This window comes from Leucoraja erinacea, chromosome 28, assembly GCF_028641065.1.
Source record: "Leucoraja erinacea ecotype New England chromosome 28, Leri_hhj_1, whole genome shotgun sequence".
NCBI classification, from domain to species: Eukaryota; Metazoa; Chordata; class Chondrichthyes; order Rajiformes; family Rajidae; genus Leucoraja; species Leucoraja erinaceus.
This window is the reverse complement of record NC_073404.1, coordinates 5,192,219-5,215,435: the sequence shown is the minus strand read 5'-3', so window position 1 is coordinate 5,215,435 and position 23,217 is coordinate 5,192,219. Positions and strand designations below refer to the sequence as shown.

The following is a 23,217-nucleotide window of genomic DNA, read 5'->3' as shown; positions in this document are numbered from 1 at the left end:
TAGTGTGGGTGGGACAGTGTGGGCAAGTTGGGCTGAAGGGCCTGTTTCCATGCTGTATGACTATAACTCTGACACTAAATCCTCGTTATAGTTTAGTGTACTTATAAACAATTGCTTTGACTACAGATTAACTTTCCCAACTCCCATTTCCCCATCTGTTTCTATTCCTGAAGTTGCCCCTTTTCTATTCCTGAAAATAACCTTGGAACTTCAACAGCAATTACGTAGGTTCAGCAGTGGCTGACACCAACTACTGATTTCATGCAGTGCAGCCGAGCTGACAGATTGAAACAAACATAGTCTGATTTATTGACACATTAGCCACCTGAAAATCTTACAGCTGTCTACATTTATCATGTCCAGCATGATACACTGTATGACGGTGTTCACCAAATCAATCTTTAGAGTATGCCAGCATTTACAGAAAAAATAAGCAAACATGTGCATTCATTTATAGGCAGGAACTGCACATGCTGGTTTAAACGGAAGATAGATACAAAAAACTGGAGTAACTCAGGTAGCATCTCTGGGAGAGAAGGAATGGGTGATATTTCGGGTCGAGACCCTTCTTCAGACTAAATTTAAAGAGACGTCAAATGCATTCATTCGACAATTGTAAAAATATATATTGTAATTAAATCCACATATTCACTGGGTGCAAACGATGATATCATCAGACAAAAGCAGCTCAAGAATCTTCTCTGTCCATTTGCAGCAAATATCTCAGTTGAGGAGCAAATAATTCAAAGTGTCAGCATTTCTTTTAACAGTTTTTGCACATCTGAATAACATTATATCATGTGGGCTTTATATTATTTAACGCATAATATCCTTGCCTGGCTAAAAAGGTGATTACTTGGCTAATTTTTCTGTCAATTATTTTTGAAAAACTGATTATAATCAATTAGTCAACCAATCTCACGTGAGTGAAATCGAATACAAAATTCATTTTGTTTACACACACAGTCCGAGAAATGAGTGTGATCATGCAAGACAAATCAGAATATGAATAAATGATGATTTGAGCAAAGAAGCATTGGGGGTTGTTTGAGGGATGCATACGATTGCAGCATTGTTTCCTGAAGAATAGGTAAAGAGAAAAGGTGAGTTTATGTTTAGAATGAATGATCCGATTTAAAATGCAAAGATGTAACAAAGAACCATGACAATCTGAACCAAAGAAACAATGAAAATCTCGCTTGCAATAGCATCGCTGGTACAGACCCAGACATAAACCAACAAAATTATAAATTACACATCAATTATTTTGCAAAGGTTTCCGTGCTTGCTCACATCGCCCTATTGCGTCATAGATCAGCAACGTTTGGACAATAAAGAAAGCCCTCAATTGTTCCCTATACTTAGTTGTCAATATACTATATTTCTATTCTCTGGTTATTATTCTTCAGCTTGTGAGAAGAGTTCTTCTCTATCTAATATGTCCCCTCCTGTTTCTGAACATGTTTTAAAATCTCATGTTAGGAAAAAAACAGAAGAGTAAGATTAGATGAATGTAGAAAAACAAGGAACTGCAGATGCTGGTTTACCATGGCAAAATACAAAGTGGTGGAGTAACAAAGAGGTGATGTTTCAGGTGGGATCCCTTTTCAGAGTGATTGTCTTTGTGTTTTTAGTTTTAAACTTTGTTTTTAATGTTTAAATATTAAACTTTAATCATATCTAAGCATCTGAACTGTGCAAGACTGAATGCTTTTTATGAAGAAGGAACATATGTTTGCTACGTGCCATGATATCCTATAAAGAGAGCATCTTTTCATGTTGTGATTTTTAGGCAATTTAAGATTTGATACATTTTTGTCTGAAATTTTGAATGCCCAGGAGTGAAGAAGACTGCAAAAGGTTGTGAACACTGCCCAGTCCATCACGGGTTCTGACTAATCCACCATCAAAGGGATTTACCAGAGTCTCTGCCTCAAAAAGGCAGCCAGCATCACCAGAGACCCACACTACCCTGGCCACGCTCTCTTTTAACCCCTGCCATCGGGAAGAAGGCATAGGAGCCTGAAAGCTGTAATGCCCAGAATTTCATTGTTCTATCTGGGACATATGACAATAAAACACTCTAATTCACAACCATCAAATCAATTGGCCTTTCACCACGTCAATCTGCATTCAGGAGTCAAGATCCATGAAGTCAGCAGACAGGAGAAGTTGTAAAAACAAATTTATTTGAACAAAGTGAGTCAACTGTTCTAAATCTTTAAAAAGTCAATGTTTAAGTTATCATACCACTGTCAAATCCTCCACAGTTACTGGCAGGATAAGCAAGCCAATTCAAGGTTGTTCTCAAAGCCTTTTTAAAAGATTGTAACAAGTGACTCATGAGGCTCTGTAACCCATGACTGCTCAAAATAAAGGAGGAACATTCAGAATGGATGTGAAAAATATGTCAAGTGAACAGGCATGCAGAATGCTAAAATACACATAGAGGGAATTCATGAATTCCCAAACTGTCGCGTGCCTGCCATCTGACTCACCAAGTGCCCACTGTCCCACCTGTGGCAGAGTCTGTGGTACGACAGTAGGCTCCTGATCAGCCAGGTGGGCATGGGGTCTGAAGAAGGGTTTCGACCTGCAACGTTACCCATTCCTTCTCTCCAGAGGTGCTGCCAGTCCCGCCAAGTTGATCCAGCGTTTTGTGCCTATCTTCAGTGTAAACCAGCATCTGCAGTTCCTTCCTACACATGTGGTATGATCATATCACTCTCACCAAGTCTTATTGTCTTATGAAGAAAGACTGGATAGACTTGGTTTATACTCTCTAGAATTTAGGAGATTGAGAGGGGATCTTATAGAAACTTACAAAATTCTTAAGGGGTTGGACAGGCTAGATGCAGGAAGATTGTTCCCGATGTTGGGGAAGTCCAGGACAAGGGGTCACAGCTTAAGGATAAGGGGGAAATCCTTTAAAACCGAGATGAGGAGAACTTTTTTCACACAGAGAGTGGTGAATCTCTGGAACTCTCTGCCACAGAGGGTAGTTGAGGCCAGTTCATTGGCTATATTTAAGAGGGAGTTAGATGTGGCCCTTGTGGCCAAGGGGATCAGAGGGTATGGAGAGAAGGCAGGTACGGGATACTGAGTTGGATGATCAGCCATGATCATATTGAATGGCGGTGCAGGCTCGAAGGGCCGAATGGCCTACTCCTGCACCTAATTTCTATGTTTCTATGTTTCTACCAACCACTCCATAACTCTAGGTACTTGTCTGGAAAGAAGTCATCTCAATGGAACAACGAGTTTAGTGTTTAATTGTCATATATACCAAAAACACACCAAACAAAACTCTTCCTTACAACAGCATAACAGATTTAATTTAGAGATACTGTGTAGAAACAGGTCCTTCGGCCCACTGAAATCCACGCCGACCAATGATCACTCGTGCACTAGTTCTATGTTATCCCAGATTCGCATCCTACGCACTGTGGCATTTCCAGAAGCCAATTAACCGACAAACCTGCACGTCTTTGAAATGTGGGAAGAAACAAGGGCACCTGGAGTAAACCCACACGGTCACAGGGAGGACGTACAAGCTCCGTACAGGCAGCACCCAAGGTCGCGATCAAACCCAGGTCGCTGGCGCTGTACGGCAGCAACTCTCGTTGTATCACTTTGCCGCCCTAAACACAGGTCTGTCAACATTCATAGTATAACAATAAAAAAAACACAATATCAGTGCAAAACAAAGCCCAAAGTCCCTCGTGCAAACAAGACCAAGTTTACAGCACTGGATAAGCTTCACTATTGAGATAATCCAGTTCAAGAAAATCAGTGATATAATCTTATTGACAAAGACACCACATTCAGGATAACTGTGCTCTAATAACCAAGAACACAGTCAGTTATCCCGAGAGTATGATAACTAAGGTGAACTGTGTCAAACTCTGCAGATGCAATGATGAAGACTAACGTACCATGATCACACATTGTTTGATGGAACAGCAGCAGCAGCAGGAACATGCAAATGGATGATCAGCTTGCTCCTTCAGTTTGTCAGAAGTTCAACAGAACCTCTCATTATTGGTCTATGACAGTTTCATTATCTCCACTTTCTCTCCAGTACAGTGTTCATCAACTTCACACCACTGGCTGTGATTAAACAAGTTTACAAACTACAGGGGAACACTGCTTTACAAGGAATGAAACAAAATCACAAAATGCCATGATAAGAGACCTTTGCACTCAAACTGTTAACCTGACTCAGTACTAAATCTTAAAAAATGCTGGCCTAGGATTAAACAAAAAAAACCTTCTGATTCTTGAATTTCTAATGTAAGATTTACTTTGAAATGAGTTAGAATTATCGTACACGGGATCAGCATAATACTCATAAACAGAACAAAAAGTATTAGCAAACACAAGAAGTAATTCAATTTTTTGCTAAACAATTAAATTATTAGATGAGTTAACTTGGAGAAAAATAAGCCAAATAACATTTGGACATTCAGTTATCAACAGATGTCAGTAGACACAAAATGCTGGAGTAACTCAGTGGGCCGGGCAGCATCTCTGGAGAAATAGAATAGGTGAGGATTCGGGTCGAGACGCTTCATCAGACATGAAGTCTCGGGTTGGAACCGTTCGTCAGAATTTACACCACTAAGTGTTTGAATTGGCCTGGCTGAAGAAGGGTTCCGACCCGAAATATCACCTATTCTGTTTCTCCAGAGACGATGCCTGACCCGTTGAGTTACTCCAGCATTTTGTGTCTGTCTTCAGTGTAAACCAGCATGTGCAGTTCATTCTTACACATCAACAGATGACAATTGATTTTGGCCCACAACTGATTCACGACCTCTCCTACTGTCTTGACGTCAGTAAATCTCTTCCTTAATGACCATATTTTAACTCTAACCAAGCTTTTGATCTTTCCGTTCTCATCCACCCCACTGCCCTTTTCCTGCTTGGTCAGCTAATGAGTTACGAATACGAGGGATAAATGCTATGCTTATTAATTTATTAGAACTAAGTCTGTGGTCTTATCATGTGCATGAAAGAACTGCAGATGCGGGTTTAAATCGAAGGTAGACACAAAATGCTGGAGTAACTCAGCGGGTCAGGCAGCATCTCGGGAGAGAAGGAATGGGTGACGTTTCAAGTCAAGGACCATTCAGAAGTTATCAGGGGAGGGGTTAAGGGGAAGAAACTGTTTCTGAGATTGGTAGTGCCCACTTTTACGCTTCTGTATCTCAGCCGGCTGAGAGTGGGGAGAAGGAATTAATAATTTCACCTGTGCAAAATAACTTGTTGCCTAACCTAAATCCTGAAGAAATCTGCGTACAACAGAGTGAGAAATGCAGTTGGAACGAGAAACCTGTCCCCAGTGACAAATTAAGAACACTTGAAAAGGAAGCCAATAACAGCTATTCACAGTGATTATGATCTGCCACCTTCAATTAACGAAAATTTACTGATCTTCGAACATAGAGACGGGCCCTTCCGCCCACAATGTTTGTGCCGAACATGATCCATATCCCTCTATTCTCTGTATGACCATGTTTCTATCTAAACGCCACTACTGTATGTGCCTCCACCGGACACCCCTGGCAATGTGTTCCAGGCTCCCGCTACTCTTAGAAACCTACCCCACACATCTCCAATAAACCTTCTCCCCCTCACCTAAAAGCTGTGCCCTCTAGTGTTGGACATTTCCACCTGGAGAAAAGGTTATGACTGTCTACCCTATCTATGCCTTTCAAAATTATATATACTTCTCTTAAGGCTCCCCTCAACCTCGAAGATGTTCCAGAGAAAACAATCCAAGTCTATCCAACCTCTCCCTGTAGCTGAAACTCTCTCATCCAGGAATCATTCTGGTAAACCTCCTCTGCACCCTTATCAAAGCGTCCACAACTTTCCTGGAATGGGAATAACACACATTATTCTAAAATGGATTGAATGTAAGTAAGAGGAGTGCTGAAAGTAACGTAAATCCCTCAAAGCAGTCTGTTTTTTTCTGTTACTTGGTGTCCTGTATGAAAATCATTTACCATGGATCTGAGAATATAAATATTTTCTTACAAACCTTTAATGAGGTCGGATAGATTGTTCTGCTCCACGTTTTTTGTTGCATAGCTGAAGCACATGTCGTCCACCTCGGTTGCAAGAAAGAACCAACCATTCATAGTGGCCCCAAGCAAAGGATAGATACAGGAGGCACCAGTTCCTGCAATGTATAGAATATGTAATATTAGTTATTAAGCTCAAAATTCTAGCAACAAATTTGTAAGTTGCTAGAATCCATCCCTCCCCCAGTTCTTCGACAAGTCCTACTGTCCTCGTTTACATTTTATCTCTGTTTGCTTTGTTGTTACCTTCTCCAAGCGAACAATGATCGATTCTACATTTTCCTTGATCACCAACCTCTTTGTCTCGTTTTCACACCTTACACTTCCTTATCTCTGTTTCTCCCTCTCCCCGACTCAGTCTGAAGAAAGGTCTCAACCCGAAACGTCACCCATTCCTTCTATCCAGAGATGCTGCCTGTCCCGCTGAGTTACTCCAGCATTTTGTGTCTATTGCAAGAATATTACAGGTCTGCCACCGATTTTCCGGCATCCTAAGTTCCAGAGCCTTGCCGCGTTATTTGTTTTGCTGGACCAACAGAGGTCATGGCCTTTGGGGGCCAAGATATCGGCCTGCAATGTTGGCTATGGGAACGGATCTGCCTGCTCCAGCCGAGCCGGAGTTGCGAAGCCCAGCCACAGGGTGCAAATTCGGCCCACCTATCGGCATGGAAGTCCCAATGAAGTTGAGATCGGCCACCTCATCTGGCCTAGGTGCCACATTTTCGGGGGGACTTGCAGGTTGGGGATTTTGTTTCCTTTAATTTGGGGATTAAAGTGGGGGGAGGACTACCAGTTGCCGGAAAATCGATGGTGGACATGTATATATACACATTCACCCAGTAGAACCTGCTGAATAAGCAAGTCAAGACATCCAGCCTGAAGGAGGGTCTCGAACCAAAATGTCACCCATTCCTTCTCTCCAGAGATACTGCCTGACACGCTGCGTTAAGAGTCAAGAGAGAGTCAAGAGTGTGTTATTGTCATATATCCCAGATAAGGCAATGAAATTCTTTTCATTAGACAATGAATACTACAGCATTCTGTGTCTATCTTTGGTTTAAACCAGCGCTTGCAGTTCCTTCCTGTGAATAAGTCACTCTATTGACTTAAACTTTCAATGAATTACCAATTCTAATATACGCTGTTACTATAACAACATTTAAAACACAGTCTTTTCTTTTATAACCCAGCAGAGATCAGAGACAAGGAAACAATGGCATAAATGAGCACGTACCTACAGTTAACATTTTATGAACTGGTTCATGTGGTTGAATTTGATTGATGTTCCCCTAATTAATATCAAATCTATTTAATTACTATATTTTTTCGATTGAGCGTAGATGATCACTACAGATAAGATTCGGTGCAAAGACATGATGCAGTCATGGCTTTCCACAAAGATGGATAATTTAAACAATGAAACATTTGCATGATCGCAATACTCTCGAGGAAAGACCTGAAGTACCTATCCACAGGCACAGCATCCTTCCAATTAGGCCGCCAATCTCATGCATATTTAGAAACCAAGAACGCTGCACCAGTGTCATTTAGTCCAACATTTCAGCACTGTCCAAAGAGGGAGAAATAGCACACAAAAAATTGCTTTTGTTAATTACACAAAAAAAAGGACCAGACTCATAACGTGATCAAACATCCAGGAAACGTGCCTCTACTGAGCTAGAATTTTTGCATTGTGCGCAAATTAGTCACGCCTCATTAACATAACATCAGCATAAATCTCCACAACATGGAAACCCAGGAGCAACTATTCAGATTTTCTGCATAGAAATATGCAACAGAATAATAAAAATGCAATCCCTAATTTATCACCCTGAGATTATCTGCAATTATTGGCATTTGACAGCAATTACTTGTCCACTAAGGCTTTCTGGTCTGCGCCTCAGTGGCATTAGATTCAGCGCTGAAATAGGAAGGTGTTAATTGAGTATTATTAACCTGACTTTTAATTTCTCCCTCATTATCCGAATTATTATCACCACGGCTCTGCAGAGCGTAATTCATCTTAAATCACAGTACAATGGACAGAAACAGCATTCCTGTACCTTATGGAAATGATTCCTCATTTGTGTCCACACAGTGAGGACTGGCTGAAGATTTTAACATGGAAAGCATCAGATCCAAATTGGAATCGGGAATCCCCACAAGTACGAGTACACTTTTAGAAATCAGTAAAGAGACCTCTCGGGATATTGCTTCATGCTGAGCACACTGTACACCAGACAGTCGAAGGCCACACTTTAATGTACGCACTGCTGCCCAGCAGTGATCAGCTAACTCAGCACAAACTATTCAACCAAGTTTATTCTTTCTTAGATGACGTTTCGGGTCGGAACCCTTCTTCAGATTTTAGACAATTAAGTGTTTGAATGGGCCATTCTGAAGAAGGGTTCTGACCCGAAATGTCACCCATTCCTTTTCTCCAGAGATGCTGCCTGACCTGCCGAGTTACTCCAGCAATTTGTGTCTATCTTCGGAATAAACCAGCATCTGCAGTTCCTTCCTGTACATTAAGTTTTCTTATTTTGCAGCAACCAGTAGAACACACGTGGAATATTTCTCATTTTAGAAGATTGGAATTGTCTTGTTCAGATGGTCAAATAGCTCAATTACCAATCGTGAAAACAAAATGAAAAATGCCTGTCCCCATTTGACACATTGCTCCTGCATAACTGATAGTGATGGATAATATACAAGGGAAATATAACAAGACAAAAGAGACTAATGGAATTTATTTGAACTGATTGAGAATTTAAACCATTAAAGTGTTTGAATTGGCCTTGGCATGACGAGAATCTCAGGTGGGTCTTTTAGGTTTAGGACTAATATTGTTTTGCGTAGCAAGGTACGGTGAAAAGCTTTGTTTTGCATGTTATCCCAGTATCAAATAATACCATACATAAATACAATGTTGTGTGACAGAATGTGACTAATTAATTAGTAATTAATTTGAAATTAAAGGTTTTCTAACACAACGACCAGAATCAAACACTAGTTCACATTCTGCTCATTTTCGTTTAAAAGAAAGTCTAATTCTTACACCTCCAAAAACTTTAACTGGAAGTTGGCTTGCACTATTGTGGCCAAGTGCACAGAGTACTGTTGAATGCAGTCTTTTACCCAGAGTAGGCGTCAAGAATCATAGGTTTAAGATAAAAAGTGAAAGATTTAATAGGAACCCAAGGAGCGATTTTTTCCACTCAGAAGATGGTGGGTATATGAAACGAGCTGCCAGAGGTAGCTGAGGCAGGTACTATAATGTCATTTAAAAGACATTTGGACAGGTACATGAATAGGAATAGGAAACGTTTAGAGGTTGGGAAACCTTTATAGAGGGATATGAGCCAAACATGGGCAGGTGGGACTAGTGTAGATGGGGCATCTTGGTTGGCATGACCAAGTTGGGCCAACGGGCCTGTTTCCGTGCTGTATGACTAAGTGGATTACTCGTTTGCATTAAGGATCATAGAAACATAGAAACATAGAAATTAGGTGCAGGAGTAGGCCATTCGGCCCTTTGAGTCTGCACCGCCATTCAATATGATCATGGCTGATCATCCAACTCAGTATCCCGTACCTGCCTTCTCTCCATACCCTCTGATCCCCTTAGCCACAAGGGCCACATCTAACCCTCTTAAATATAGCCAATGAACTGGCCTCGACTACCCCTCTGCAGAGAGAGTTCCAGAGATTCACCACTCTCTGTGTGAAAAAAGTTCTTCTCATCTCGGTTTTAAAGGATTTCCCCCTTATCCTTAAGCTGTGACCCCTTGTCCTGGACTTCCCCAACATCGGGAGCAATCTTCCTGCATCTAGCCTGTCCAACCCCTTAAGAATTTTGTAAGTTTCTATAAGATACCCTCTCAAACTCCTAAATTCTAGAGAGTATAAACCAAGTCTATCCAGTCTTTCTTCATAAGACAGTCCTGACATCCCAGGAATCAGTCTAGTGAACCTTCTCTGCACTCCCTCTATGGCAATAATGTCCTTCCTCAGATTTGGAGACCAGAACTGTATGCAATACTCCAGGTGTGGTCTCACCAAGACCCTGTACAACTGCAGTAGAACCTCCAACCTCTAGGGAGTCATCTAGGAAGTTGATATAAATGATAGAAAATACTGGAAATACTGAGCAAGTCAAGTAGCTTCCGTGGAGAGAAAAAATGGTGACGTTTTCAGATTGATAACCTTTCACTGGGACATCCACCTGGATTGTTAATTCTGTTTCTCTCTCTGCAGAGACTGCCTGATCTGCTGAGCATATCTAACATGATAATTTTTATCTCATTTGCATTTTATTTTAATTTTACTTTGGGAATTATAATCAGATACATGCTTGCCTTAAATGGGAGTAGTGTCAAAGTTCCACCATCGAACTACAGAATAGTTTGGGCAGCACGGTGGCGCAGCGGTAGAGTTGCTGCCTTACAGCTCCAGAGACCCGGGTTGAATCCTGACTATGGGTGCTTGTCTTTACGGAGTTTGTATGTTCTCCCCGTGACCTGTATGGGTGTTCTTCAGTAAACTCCGGTTTCCTCCCACACTCCAAAGACGTACAAGTTTGTAGGCTAATTGGCATGGTATAAATGTAAAACAACTGTGCCTAGGATAGGTAGGATAGTGTTAATGTGCGGGTATCGCTGGTCGGCGCAGACTTGATGTGCCGAAGGACCTGTTTCCGTGCTGTATCTCTAAACTAAACTATTACAAGGTTCCTAATGCTACAACATTAAAGTTCAGTACCCTTGTTCGTATCAATGAGATGTGAAAGTAATGAATCAGTACATATGGTACATAGTTAAATTAAAATCTGTGACAGTGTGAAACTGGAAAGATGAATTATTTTATTTATGTCAGGGTAGAATAGCATTATTAAATGACGATTTAATACTAATTTTACGTAAATCTAATTAAGTTAAATTATATTTCTTGTTGTTGTAGAATCTAGTACATGATGTGATTTCAAAATTAATCATACTTTGATAACTCAGAAGGCTGGGTGGTGCCAGTATAATAAATCAAATGGACTTTAATCAACAAATAAAACATCTGACATAAAAATGATCCAAATTAATACTTTGCCACAGAGAGGTTTGATAAAAATGTATGCTTGCGATTTGTCATGTGGTGAGTTACCAACCATGGAAACTCATTGCAAGGGAGATGAGCATATGCCCACTAACCAAAAAAAGGCCGTTTTTAGTCTGGACCCGTTTAGGCTGCTTTAATGTAATAGTGAAGAAAGCAGCCACAAAATTGGTGACCTTCCATTACACACAGTTTCTTTCTCAATACTGCAGCACTGCAGTCGCAAGGTCCAACCATCATTAAAACGATTGAAAACCCCAAGCTGATATGCTTTATTGCTCCAGCTCAGATTTCTGCCTGATAATTTTATTACCTCAAATTTCTATCACTGATACTGTTGTAAGGAAATTAACGGAGAGAAAGATTCTTGAGGACAGCATTTACTTGCATGTGAAAAACATGGACTTATTAGAGACAGTGAGCATGGTGTTGCGTAGGGAGAGGTTCTCTCTTTCACATTTGATTGAGTTTTTTGAGGCAGTGACAAAGATGATTGATGAGAGGTGGTCAGTGGATGCTCTCTACATGAACTTCAGCAACGCATTTGACAAGGTCCCTCATGCTAGGCTGATCCATAAGATTGGGTTACATGGGATCCATGATCAGTTGGTAAATTGAATCCAAAATTGTCTTGCTCATAGAAGACAAAGGATACTGGTAGAGGAATGTTTTTCTGACTGGAGGACAGTGACCAGTGGTGATACACAAGGATCAGTGCTGGGGCCTCTGTTATTTGTAACATATATCAATGATTTGGATGAAAATGTAGTTGGTTTGATTAGGAAGCTTGCAGATGTAAACTGGTGCAGTCGTGGGTAGTGAGGAAGGTTGCCAAATGGATAAAGTAGGACATGGATCAGTCGTAAATTTGAGTAGGGAAATGGCAGAGGGAATTTAATCTGGACAAGTGCAAGGTTGAATACAAGAGGAAAATATACAGAAAATGGCAGGACTCTTAGGAGCACTGGTGTACAGAGGGATCTTGGGTTGCAAGTCTACAGCTCCTTGAAAGTGGCAGCACAAGTGGATCGAGTGGTACATGCCTGCCAACATCAGTTGGGGGCAACAAGCATAAAAGTTGGGAAGTCAAGTTGCAGCTTCATAAAATGTTGATTAGGTCTCATTTGGAGTATTGTGTGCAATTCTGGTTGCCACACTAGGAAGGACGTGGAGGCTTTGGAGAGAGTGCAGAGGAGGTTTACCCAGATCATGCCTAGATTAGCGGGTATTAGCTATAAGGAGAGGTTAGATAAACCTTGATCTAGATAAACCTAGATCTGGTTTAGCAAATATAATGGCAACATTTAAGAACCATGAATTTATACATTCACATGAACAGGTAGAAAAAAGGAAACTACTGCAGGCAGATTGGATTTCTCTGGAACGTCAGAGGCTGAGGGGAGACCTGATTGAAGTATATAAAATTATGATAGACATAAATAAGGTCGACAGTCAGCAGTCTATTTCCGCCAGGGTGGAAATATCAAAAGGGCATAGGTTTAAGATGTGAAAGGGAAAGTTGAAAGGAGATTTGCATTGCAAGGTTTTTATGTAGAGAGTGGTTGGTGCCTGGAATGTGCTGCCCAGGGAGGTAACAGAAGTAGATATGATAGCAACATTTAAGAACCATGTATACATTCACATGAACAGGTAGAGAATAGGGAACTATTGCAGGTAGACAGGGTTAGTATAGATTAACACAATGGTCAGTACAGACATTGGTATGCTGTATTGTTCTGCGTTCTAAATCAACATTTTTCATCAATTTGCCAGGCCAAATGGTGTCAGTTTATTCATTGCATAGCTCGGTATATTCCAGTTCAATAATGAGCTCTGAAAATTTCATATGTTTGATATTATGCTCTCCTGAACCCCTGATGCTACTGAAATATACAGGATCAAACTCAAATGGATAGTTATGAGTAATTCTTGGTTGGACAGTGAAAGAATAAAGAAATGCCTGAAGGTTCATACCTATGTCAATACCTCGGATGAGTTTATTTTTATTGGTGCCACAGCCGATCAGATCTTCAACCCAATGTATGTAGTTCAGCCGCAAAGGAACAGTAGGAATCAACCTCTCCAACGGGATGTCGATTGTAAGTCCAAAGTCCTCCTTCAATAGAGTACATGTAAGCGCTCTGACTGCCTCAGGTTCTTTAAAGTTTAAACTGAAAATGAAAGAAACAAACGGATTAATGTCAGGGACGTAAATTTCTGAGGCAAGAGGAACGTCATCTTGTTTTGTGGAAAGGCACATAACAAATCTGCTTACCAAAATCAAAACGTTGACCACAATGTCTACCAGTATCTAATAAACTGCAAATATTGACTGTCTAGGAATGCATTTAGAAGTGTCTCGACCCAAAACATCACCTATTCCTTTTCGCCAGAGATGCTGCCTGACCCGCTGTTACTCCAGAATTTTGGTCTAGAACCACTTAGTTAGGCAGGTTGAAGATGTTTTCAAGAAAATAAAGGGGTTAATTTCAAAAACAGTAAAAAGGCGATAATATACTCCCTTTCTGTAAAAGTATGGCTTTAAAGAATTGATTTGGCGCATCTCTGCCTCATGCATTGAAGTTCACATCCCTCAAAGTATAGGACACCACAGATAACACATTGAGCGATTGCATTCATCAATATTCCACATATTATCTGGGGATTGATTCACAACTGCACACAATTCAACGCCAAACTCTGGTGCTGAGAGTTTACAAGAAATAGGCCGCTGCTAGAAACTGTAAATAGGTTTTAGTTGGCAGATTGTTGGAAGTATCAGTGACTCCACCACCAGCAATACTAATTAGAAATTCTGCTCCCTTAAGCTGACGGAGCTTTTTCATTATTCACAACAGTATCTCACAGCTGTAACAAAACACCATGGGAACATGGCTCCATTACAAAATGAACAGAAAATAAAAAAAATCTGAATCCCATAAAGTACTGGGTGTTAAATATAATGACATTATCTAACTACACATGCACGCACTAGTCACATTCCAACAACATACAGAATTGCACTAAGGGTGCACTCATACTATTTTTATTCATTCATTTGATATAGATCTCAGTAGCCAGCCATCAGTTTTGTGTATCTATAGTTGTCCCTCACACAATCTCAAAAGTTTTGGCATGTAATAAACCCACTGTGCACATTATCTCTATTCTCCAAAAAGTTGTGGAGGCATTTCCATGAACAGCTGGAATCTCTCTACGCTGAAGGTACACCTACAATGCTCTGCGTTGTGTCTCCCAGGGTTTGAACCAGCAGTGATAAAAAAATGTAATGCCTTTCCAAGTCGGCAGAGCGTGATGTGTAGAAAGAATTTATGAGCTGAATATTTACAATAAACTGACAGTTTTATGGTTGCCGTTACTATACACTGATGGAGCAACGCAGGTTTGGGCTCTCAACTGTAATAAGGAAGCTGAGGAAACAGAAAGGATGCAATGTAGAATCAGTACCTTTCATAGGAAAGATAAATACGATGCCTTAATACACAGTGTCTATATTCATATCCTGTTCATGTAAGATTCAATAGAAGGCTATCGTTTTTTTTAGATACAGAGCAAAAAACAGGCCGAGTTCACACTGATCAACGATCCCCATACACTAACACTATCCCACACACACCAGGGACAATTTACATTTATACCAAGTCAATTAACCCACAAACCTGTATGTCTTTGGAGTGCGGGAGGAAACCAAAAATCTCGGAGAAAACCCACGCAGTCATGGGGAGAACGTACAAACTTCGTACAGACAACACCCGTAATCTGGATCTAACCTAGGTCTGCCGTAAGTCAGCAACTCTACCGCTGCGCCACCCAATTATTTGGCCTATTATGTCTTTATCAGTCCCACCTCCCTACTCTGCAAATCTTTGCAAGTGTCTCCTCCTGAAGATTACTATTAAATCTCCTCCACCATCCTTTCCAGCAGTGCAATAAAAATATCACGTATATAATTAGGCAAATTATTAATTTTTTCAACTGATCACATATCATAAAGCAGAAGCGTAATACCAAAACATAATTAAAGCAGAATTTAAAACTGTAAAACTTTACTCTTTTTATTCATCATCAATTTTGAACGAAGTCACTAAGAGGGATGGAGATTTCCGGGTGTGTTGCCTGAATTGAGGTATTTTAGCTAAAGCATAAATGGACTTCTTATTTTATCGCAAGCTTTGTATTTTCATCTCTGCCCCTTGTCCAACCATCTGACCCCAACTGTATCACTTGCCAGACTTTGTCATGCTCCAACCTCTCTTCCAGCTTTCTTCCCCCACCACACTCAGTCTGAAGAAGAGTCCCAAAATGAAACATCATCTATCCTTGTTCTCCAGAGATGCCGCCTGACCCTCTGAGTTACTCCAGCACTTTGTGTCTTTTTTTTTTGTAAACCAGCATCTGCAGTTGTTTTCGTCTATAAGTAGACTATTTTTTGATTTCCCAGAGAGGAGGTGTGTGTGAAAAATGTAAAATTGTGTTGTTGAGAACAGAGAAGTCAATAAGCACTGGGCATCATCTACAGTAATTGGGAGACAAATTAGCAGGGAGGCAAATCCTGTTCACCTGCCTGGGTGGCGAAAGGGGAGGTCGAGAGAAAAACCATCATGGCATTGAACCAAACCTTGGGATAGCCCTTCTCATCATTGAGGGACCCAAACCATCCTTTCAGGTGAAGCAGCGATTCACTGGGGCTTACAATCAATTGCCCTGCATTCACTATTCATAAGGTAAACTTCTCTGATATTGTAGAAACCAAATTCAGATCGGGTGGTCGTCTTGCATAGACCTGTGCTCTGTCTCCTGTCATTTTAATGCTTTAAACTTTATTTAAAGACACAGCGTGGAAACAGGCCCTTCAGCCCACAGAGTCCGTACCGACCAGCGATCACCCTGTGCACTTGAACTATCCTACACTCTAGGGACAAGTTACAAAAGCCAATTAACCTACAAACCTGTACATCTTTGGACTGTGGGAGGAAACTCGAGCATCCGGAGAACACCCATGTGGTCACATGGAGAACTTAGAACCACCGTACAGACAGCACCCATAGTCAGGATCGAACCCGGGTCTTCGGCGCTGTGAAGCACTGGCTCTACTGCTGCAAACTGCGCCGCCCTTCACCCCACTCTGATCTACAGCTGTGGCTTGCCGCTCCGTTCTAACCAGGCCCATTCTAAGTTTGAGGAACAGTATCAACGGTTAGCATGGATGCGGTGGACCAAAGGGCCCATTACTCTGCTGCACATCTCTTATGACTTCACCACCTGTCCGGGCACATTGCAGGCCTCAGGATTCAATATTGACTTCAGCAAGTTCAGTTTTCATTTGCTTGAGCTTGCTCGGTGCAACTTGCTGCAGTTGCTCGGTTCCAATAGTGACTCAGTTTAATAAGTACATCGGTAAAGAGCACTGAGGTATCCAGAGACCATGAAAATGAATGCAAGTCTGCCTTCCATTCTTTCTTTGTGTGTGACTCTCAAAAATGAGGTCACAAGGTTTCAATCTACACAAGCAATCCATGTACAATTCATTCGACAGATGCAGAGCTGTTCATTGATTTATGTTCCACAAGTAATCCCAAAACAATAGAAAAATGCACCAAAGACTTGCTGAAATATTAGTCAAAGATTAGTCAAATTCCTTATTCAGTGCAAGAGAATCAGAACAGGATGATGACTCAGTAGTATTCCTGAAATCTTTAGAAAGTTAACAGTTTGGAGAATCACAGGGATTAGAATTTGGTTCTCAAATTTAAACATAGCACTATAGTACTGTATAATTTGAAAGAAAGCAGAGGCAACAGAAGTCGGAAGCAAGACTAATTAAAGTTACATTATCAAGAAGACTCTATTGAGATCATGATAAGAAATATTGCAATGATGCTCGCAACTTTATCATCAAGAATTGCATCCTGATAAGAAGTAAGCGTTAACCTTTGGACGATTAACATTTATGGTCCAGGTTGCAATTCATACCTACTCAGATTTTGGACTCTGTCTTAGTCACAGAGCGTTACAGACTACAGAATTTATTCTTCAACGTAATGAGATTTCAAATACTTTTTTCAAGAATCACCTCTAGTTGCACTTAAAAGTAAGAATCCTAAATACATTGTTAAAAATACAGGTCCACCACTGATTTTCCGGCACCCCTGGTTCCAGAGCCTTTCTGGATTATCCGTTTTGTTGGACCGACAGAGGTCATGGCCTCCAAGAGGAGTCCAAAGGTACCGGAATGGTCTGCCCAGGCCGCATCATCTGGATAAGGGTCTGAAGAAGGGCCTCGACCAGAAAAGTCATCTATTCCTTTTCTCCAGTGATGATGCCTGACCCGCTGAGTCACTCCATCTTTTTGTGTCTATCATCTGGATAAACCTCATCTGCACCCTTTACAAAGCCTCCACGTCCTTCATATAATGTGCAACGAGAACTGCATACAATCCCTCGAAGCATGGTTTAAAAACCTGCAACATGATTTCCTGACTCATAGTCAATCTCCTGATCAGTGAAAGCAAGCAAGCCATTTGCCTTCCTTACCATCCTATTCACTCATGTTCCCACTTTCACAAAGCGATGGATGTGAACGTCAAAATCTCTCTGTACATTAATCCTGTTGTGGGTCCTGACATTAACTGTTTATTTTCCCCTTACATTCGACCTCCCAAAGAGCCACACCTCACACTTGCTTGGATTAAACTTAATCTTCCATTCCTTCGCCCATATTTGTAACTGACCTCTAACTCGCTGTATCCTTTGACAACATTCTTCACTGTCTGCAACGACACCAAATTTTGTGTTGACTGCACACTATCTATCTAACAAATCGATCTACATTTTCATCTCAGTGGTTTTTTATACATAACAAGCAAAAGAGATCCCAACATAGATTCTTGTGGAATCGTTTTGAAACATATAAGATTATTAAGGGTTTGGACACGCTAGAGGCAGGAAACATGTTCCCGATGTTGGGGGAGTCCAGAACCAGGGGCCACAGTTTAAGAATAAGGGGTAAGCCATTTAGAACGGAGATGAGAAAACACTTTTTCACACAGAGAGTTGTAAGTCTGTGGAATTCTCTGCCTCAGAGGGCGGTGGAGGCCGGTTCTCTGGATGCTTTAAAGAGAGAGCTAGATAGGGCTCTTAAAGTCAGGGGATATGGGGAGGAGACAGGAACGGGGTACTGATTGTGGATGATCAGCCATGATCACATTGAAAGGTGGTGCTGGCTTGAAGGGCCGAATGGTCAACTCCTGCACCTATTGTCCATTGTCTATTGGAGCACCACTGGTCACAGTCCATTAGCCAGAATAGGAATCTCCCACCACAACTCTGTCATCTATGGGTAAGCCAATTTTGAAACCAAACTATCTAGTCACTATTCTTTGCATCTTAACCTTCCAGATCAGCCGACCATGGGAGATCTTGACAAAGGCCTTACTAAAGTCCATGTAGAGAATATCCACAGATCTATTCTCATTAATCATCTTTGTAATTTCCTCAAAGAGCTCAATCAAGTTTGCAAGATATGACCAGCTGCAGGGAAAACTGTGCTGACTGTCCCTAATTATCCCATTCCCTTCCAAATAGGATTAAATCCTATCCCTATGAATTCTCACCATTAGCTTCTCTAGCACTGATGTGAGGATCTCCGTCCTGTAATTTATTGCATTATCCCCAATTCCCTTCTTAAATATAGGAACAGCATTGGTTACTCTACAGTGCTCTGAGACCTCAACTATGGAAAATGTGAAGATCTTTGTCAAGGCTCAAGAAGAGTCATGTCCCGGAATGTCACCCATCCCTTTTCTCCAGAGATGCTGCCTGACCAGTTGTGTTACTCAAGCATTCTGTGTCTATCTCAGCAATCTCCTTCTGCCTCTCTCAGTAACCTAGGCAAGATCCCGTAATGGCCTGAGGATTTATCCACCTTCATGGTTTTCAAGAAACCACATCCTTCTTGATCTCAAAATGCCCTAACAAATGAATATACACCACAATTATGTCATTATCCTCCCTGGTGGATACTGATGAAAAATATTTGTTTAGTAAAATAGTGCCCGATAAAAATATAGAAGAATACAGTCTACAGTATGAAGGAAAGATATATTGCATCTTCTAATAGCAGTGCTAACATTTCTGGCATAGCAGAGAGGTTTGGAGCTACTATCTACCCCAGTGGAGACCTTCGGACTATCTTTGATTTGACTTTACTGGCTTTAACTTGCACTAAACATTATTCACTTTATCCTGTATCTGTACACTGCGACTGTCTCGATTGTAATCATGTATTGTCTTTCCGCTGACAGGATAGCATGCTGGACCGCGGGAGAAGAACAATGGGAAGAGATACGACTTTTGCCTTCCATCACAGTGAGGAGGTGTTGGAGATTCACTGTGATGGATGTTTGTGTCTTGTTTTTTTTTGTAATGTCATGACTGTAGGAATGAAATTTCATTCAACCCTTGTCTGTTTGAATGACAATAAAAGGCATTCTATTCTATTCTAAAGCTTTTCACTGTAACTTGGTACACATGACAATAAACCCGGGGGACCGTGGTAAGGTGTGAGGGGAGAGGTGAAGAACATGAATGGACAATGGGGGGGGGGGGGTGGGGGACACAAAGGACAATGGGGGGGGGAGGGAGGACGCTTCTTTCTCCCGGGTGTGGGGGGGGGGGGTACCGGTGGTCCCCCCCCCCCCCCCCCCCGCGGGGGGGTAAAAACAGACAATAGGGGGGGGGGGGGGTGGGGGGGGGGGGGGAACCGGCGTGCGTTGTAACTTTGTTAACGCCGTAGGTCTGCTGATTTGTATACATTGTGTACGCAAGCAAAGAATCTCACTGTGCTTAGTCACATGTGACAATAAAGTATTCCTATTCCTAAACTCAAACTCAATTCAACTTAACATTCCTTAGCAAAAACACACCAGTTCCAATGTACAATAATGGATTGGTCTGAACATACTGGAGTCAATTTAAGTTTGTGAAGTCTGGTGATGGTACTGCTTATAACAGGTTTCTTCCCAAAGCTTGATTGAACCGATTTTAGTGATGGCAATGTTCCCAATAGCAGTTCTGATGCAAAATTGATTGGAACACTTGCTTTGCCCATGAGGAATGTGCAATCTCATTCCTATCAATGCTCTTAGGGACAGATGCACCTGGCAATACAGATGTTTTTTGTTTGACAATCTGGTAAGTTTATGGTCATCATCACTAAGAAGTGTTCAGTTTGTTTTTGCAAATTCCCGATCATTAATTGTATTTAAATTCCACAGCTGCTGCAGTGAGATTAGATATCCAGATCTCCGGAATAATCAGAGCACCAATGCAGTCTACTTCTTCACGATCAATGAGAACAATGAGACTGGATGACGTGACATTTCCCTCGCCAAAATAGAAAACACAGATATTTCGGCAGACACAAAGTGTTGGAGTAACTCGGCGGGACAGACAGCATCTCTTGAGAGAAGGAATGAGCGACGTTTTGGGTCGAGACCCTTATTCAGACAGAAGATGGGTCTCAACCCAAAATGTCACCCATTCCTTCTCTCCAGAGATGCTGCCTGACCCGCCGAGTTACTCCAGCACTTTGTGTCTATCTTTGGTTTAAACCAGCACCTCCAGTTCCTTCCTACACATATATTTAGGTGTTATTTACAGTAAGAGATGCTGGTGCATTATGAATTTATATTTAAAGAGCACAACAGAAATCTTTGCTTTTAGCACTTAGCATTAATTATGTCCACCAACTGGCAGCTGGCCATTCTGATTGTTCGTTCGTAGAAAGGCAATTTGAATGCAACTGTTCTGGTTTATGAAGCCAATTTGGCCTTAACGCTCTGGAGTTTAGAGGATTTGAGGAAGGAATTCGGTGGAGGCAGGTTCTCTGGATGCTTTCAAGTGAGAGCTAGATAGGGCTCTTAAAAATAGCGGAGTCAGGGGATATGGCGAGAAGGCAGGAACGGGGTACTGATTTGGGATGATCAGCCATGATCACATCGAATGGCAGTGCTGGCTCGAAAGGCCAAATGGCCTACTCCTGCACCTATTGTCTATTGTCTATTGATTTCAATGAGACACACATGAATCTGAAAGGCACTGACCAAGCACATGGCAAGAAGCTGTTCCTTCATGAGTTCTACTGAAATGTCATCGAGCACAAACAAGAACTGTTTCTCTCTTTACAAACACTACCTAACCTGCTGAATAACACCAGCTGATTTTCTGCATTTACCAATTCATATGCATGTAATCTTTCAATTAACATTTAAAAAATTAAATTAAAAAGAATACAAATAAATTAGTGCATCACAACACAACAATCCAGCACCAGGAATAACAGCATAGATATGTAAAAAGAAATGCAGAATGAATCATGAGCGGTTTTGAATTTCTCAAAGGTTAATGTACAAATCCACTGAAAATAGACACAAAACGCTGGAGTAACTTAGCGGGGCAGGCAGTATCTCTGGAGAAAAGGATTAGGTGACGTTTTGGGTCGAGACCCTTCTTCAGACTGAGAGTCTCAGTCGCTGAAAATAATACATTTCAGCACCAAAATATCTCTATTTGTGAATGTGGAAGGACAATAATGTAAATTTAAATTTTGAGATTCCATGGTTTTTAAAATTTGGAAATTAACTTGAATCGTTACAATATACTGCCCCGACTGCAACAGGTGTATTACATCTAATTTTGCCATCATTCTCTAAAAAGGCTCTGTTAAGGCTCTAGGGAGGGTGCAGGAGAAATGTACTGGAATGGTTTGGGTGTGAAGAACTTCAGCAGTAAGATTAAACGGTTATTCTCGGAGCAAAGAAAGATGAAAGGATCTGACAGGTACAAGATCACAAGAGGATGAGATAAGAGTACAAAGAGGGAAGCGATTCCAGTAGACTATTGTTAAAGGTCGGGGAAAGTAGACTAAACATTTGGGGCAAAGGGCACGCACGTTGGGTAGGGAAATGGGGACCTCATGTACTAAAAGCTGGCGTAGACCTGATACACCAAACGGCCACAAAAAATCTAAATTAAGAAAAGACCAGTATGGACAGGTTTTTAGATCAAGTCAAGTCAAGTCAAGTCAAGTTTATTTGTCACATACACATACGAGATGCGCAGTGAAATGAAAGTGGCAATGCTCGCGGAACAACAAAACAACCAAACAAATTATAAACACAATCATAACACACATATTATTTTACATAATAAATAATAGAAGGAAAAACGTTCTGTACAGTTAGTCCCTGGTGAGAAAGGCGTTTACAGTCCGAATTGCCTCTGGGAAGAAACTCCTTCTCAACCTCTCCGTTCTCACTGCATGGCAACGGAGGCGTTTGCCTGACCGTAGCGGCTGGAACAGTCTGTTGCAGGGGTGGAAGAGGTCTCTCATGATTTTGTTTGCTCTGGAGTTGCACCTCCTGTTGTATAGTTCCTGCAGGGGGGTGAGTGAAGTTCCCATAGTGCGTTCGGCCGAGCGCACTACTCTCTGCAGAGCCTTCTTGTCCTTGGCAGAGCAATTCCCGAACCAGATGGTAATGTTCCCGGACAAGATGCTTTCCACCGCCGCTGCGTAGAAGCACTGGAGGATCCTCGGAGACACTCTGAATTTCCTCAATTGCCTGAGGTGGTAAAGGCGCTGCCTTGCCTTACTCACCAGTGCTGAGGCGTGTGATGACCATGTCATATCCTCAGAGATGTGGACTCCCAGATATTTAAAACAGTTCACCCTATCCACAGGATCCCCATTTATACTCAATGGAGTGTACGTCCTCGGATGATGTGCCCTCCTAAAGTCCATGATCAGCTCCTTCGTTTTTTTGATGTTCAAGAGGAGGCTGTTCTCCTGGCACCAGAGTGCTAGATCAGCCACCTCCTCCCGGTAGGCCCTCTCATCATTGTCTGAGATCAGGCCCACCACCACAGTGTCATCAGCAAACTTAATTATTGGATTGGAGCTGAACCTAACCACACAGTCATGTGTGTACAGGGAGTACAATAG

At 41.5% G+C, this 23,217-nt stretch overlaps 1 protein-coding gene across 3 annotated transcripts in view; it reads right to left on the bottom strand.

The window, feature by feature from the left end:
- Positions 1–23,217, bottom strand: part of mettl16 (methyltransferase 16, N6-methyladenosin) — a 118,692-nt gene that overhangs the window by 46,353 nt on the left and 49,122 nt on the right. For 2 of the 3 annotated variants that reach the window (XM_055657571.1, XM_055657570.1), the window contains exons 3-4: positions 13,170–13,366; positions 6,047–6,187 (exon numbers count right to left, since the gene is read on the bottom strand). In XM_055657571.1, the coding sequence (XP_055513546.1) occupies positions 6,047–6,187; positions 13,170–13,366 (338 nt within the window). The remainder of the gene's footprint in view (positions 1–6,046; positions 6,188–13,169; positions 13,367–23,217) is intronic. The other variant, XM_055657572.1, reaches the window with a different exon arrangement.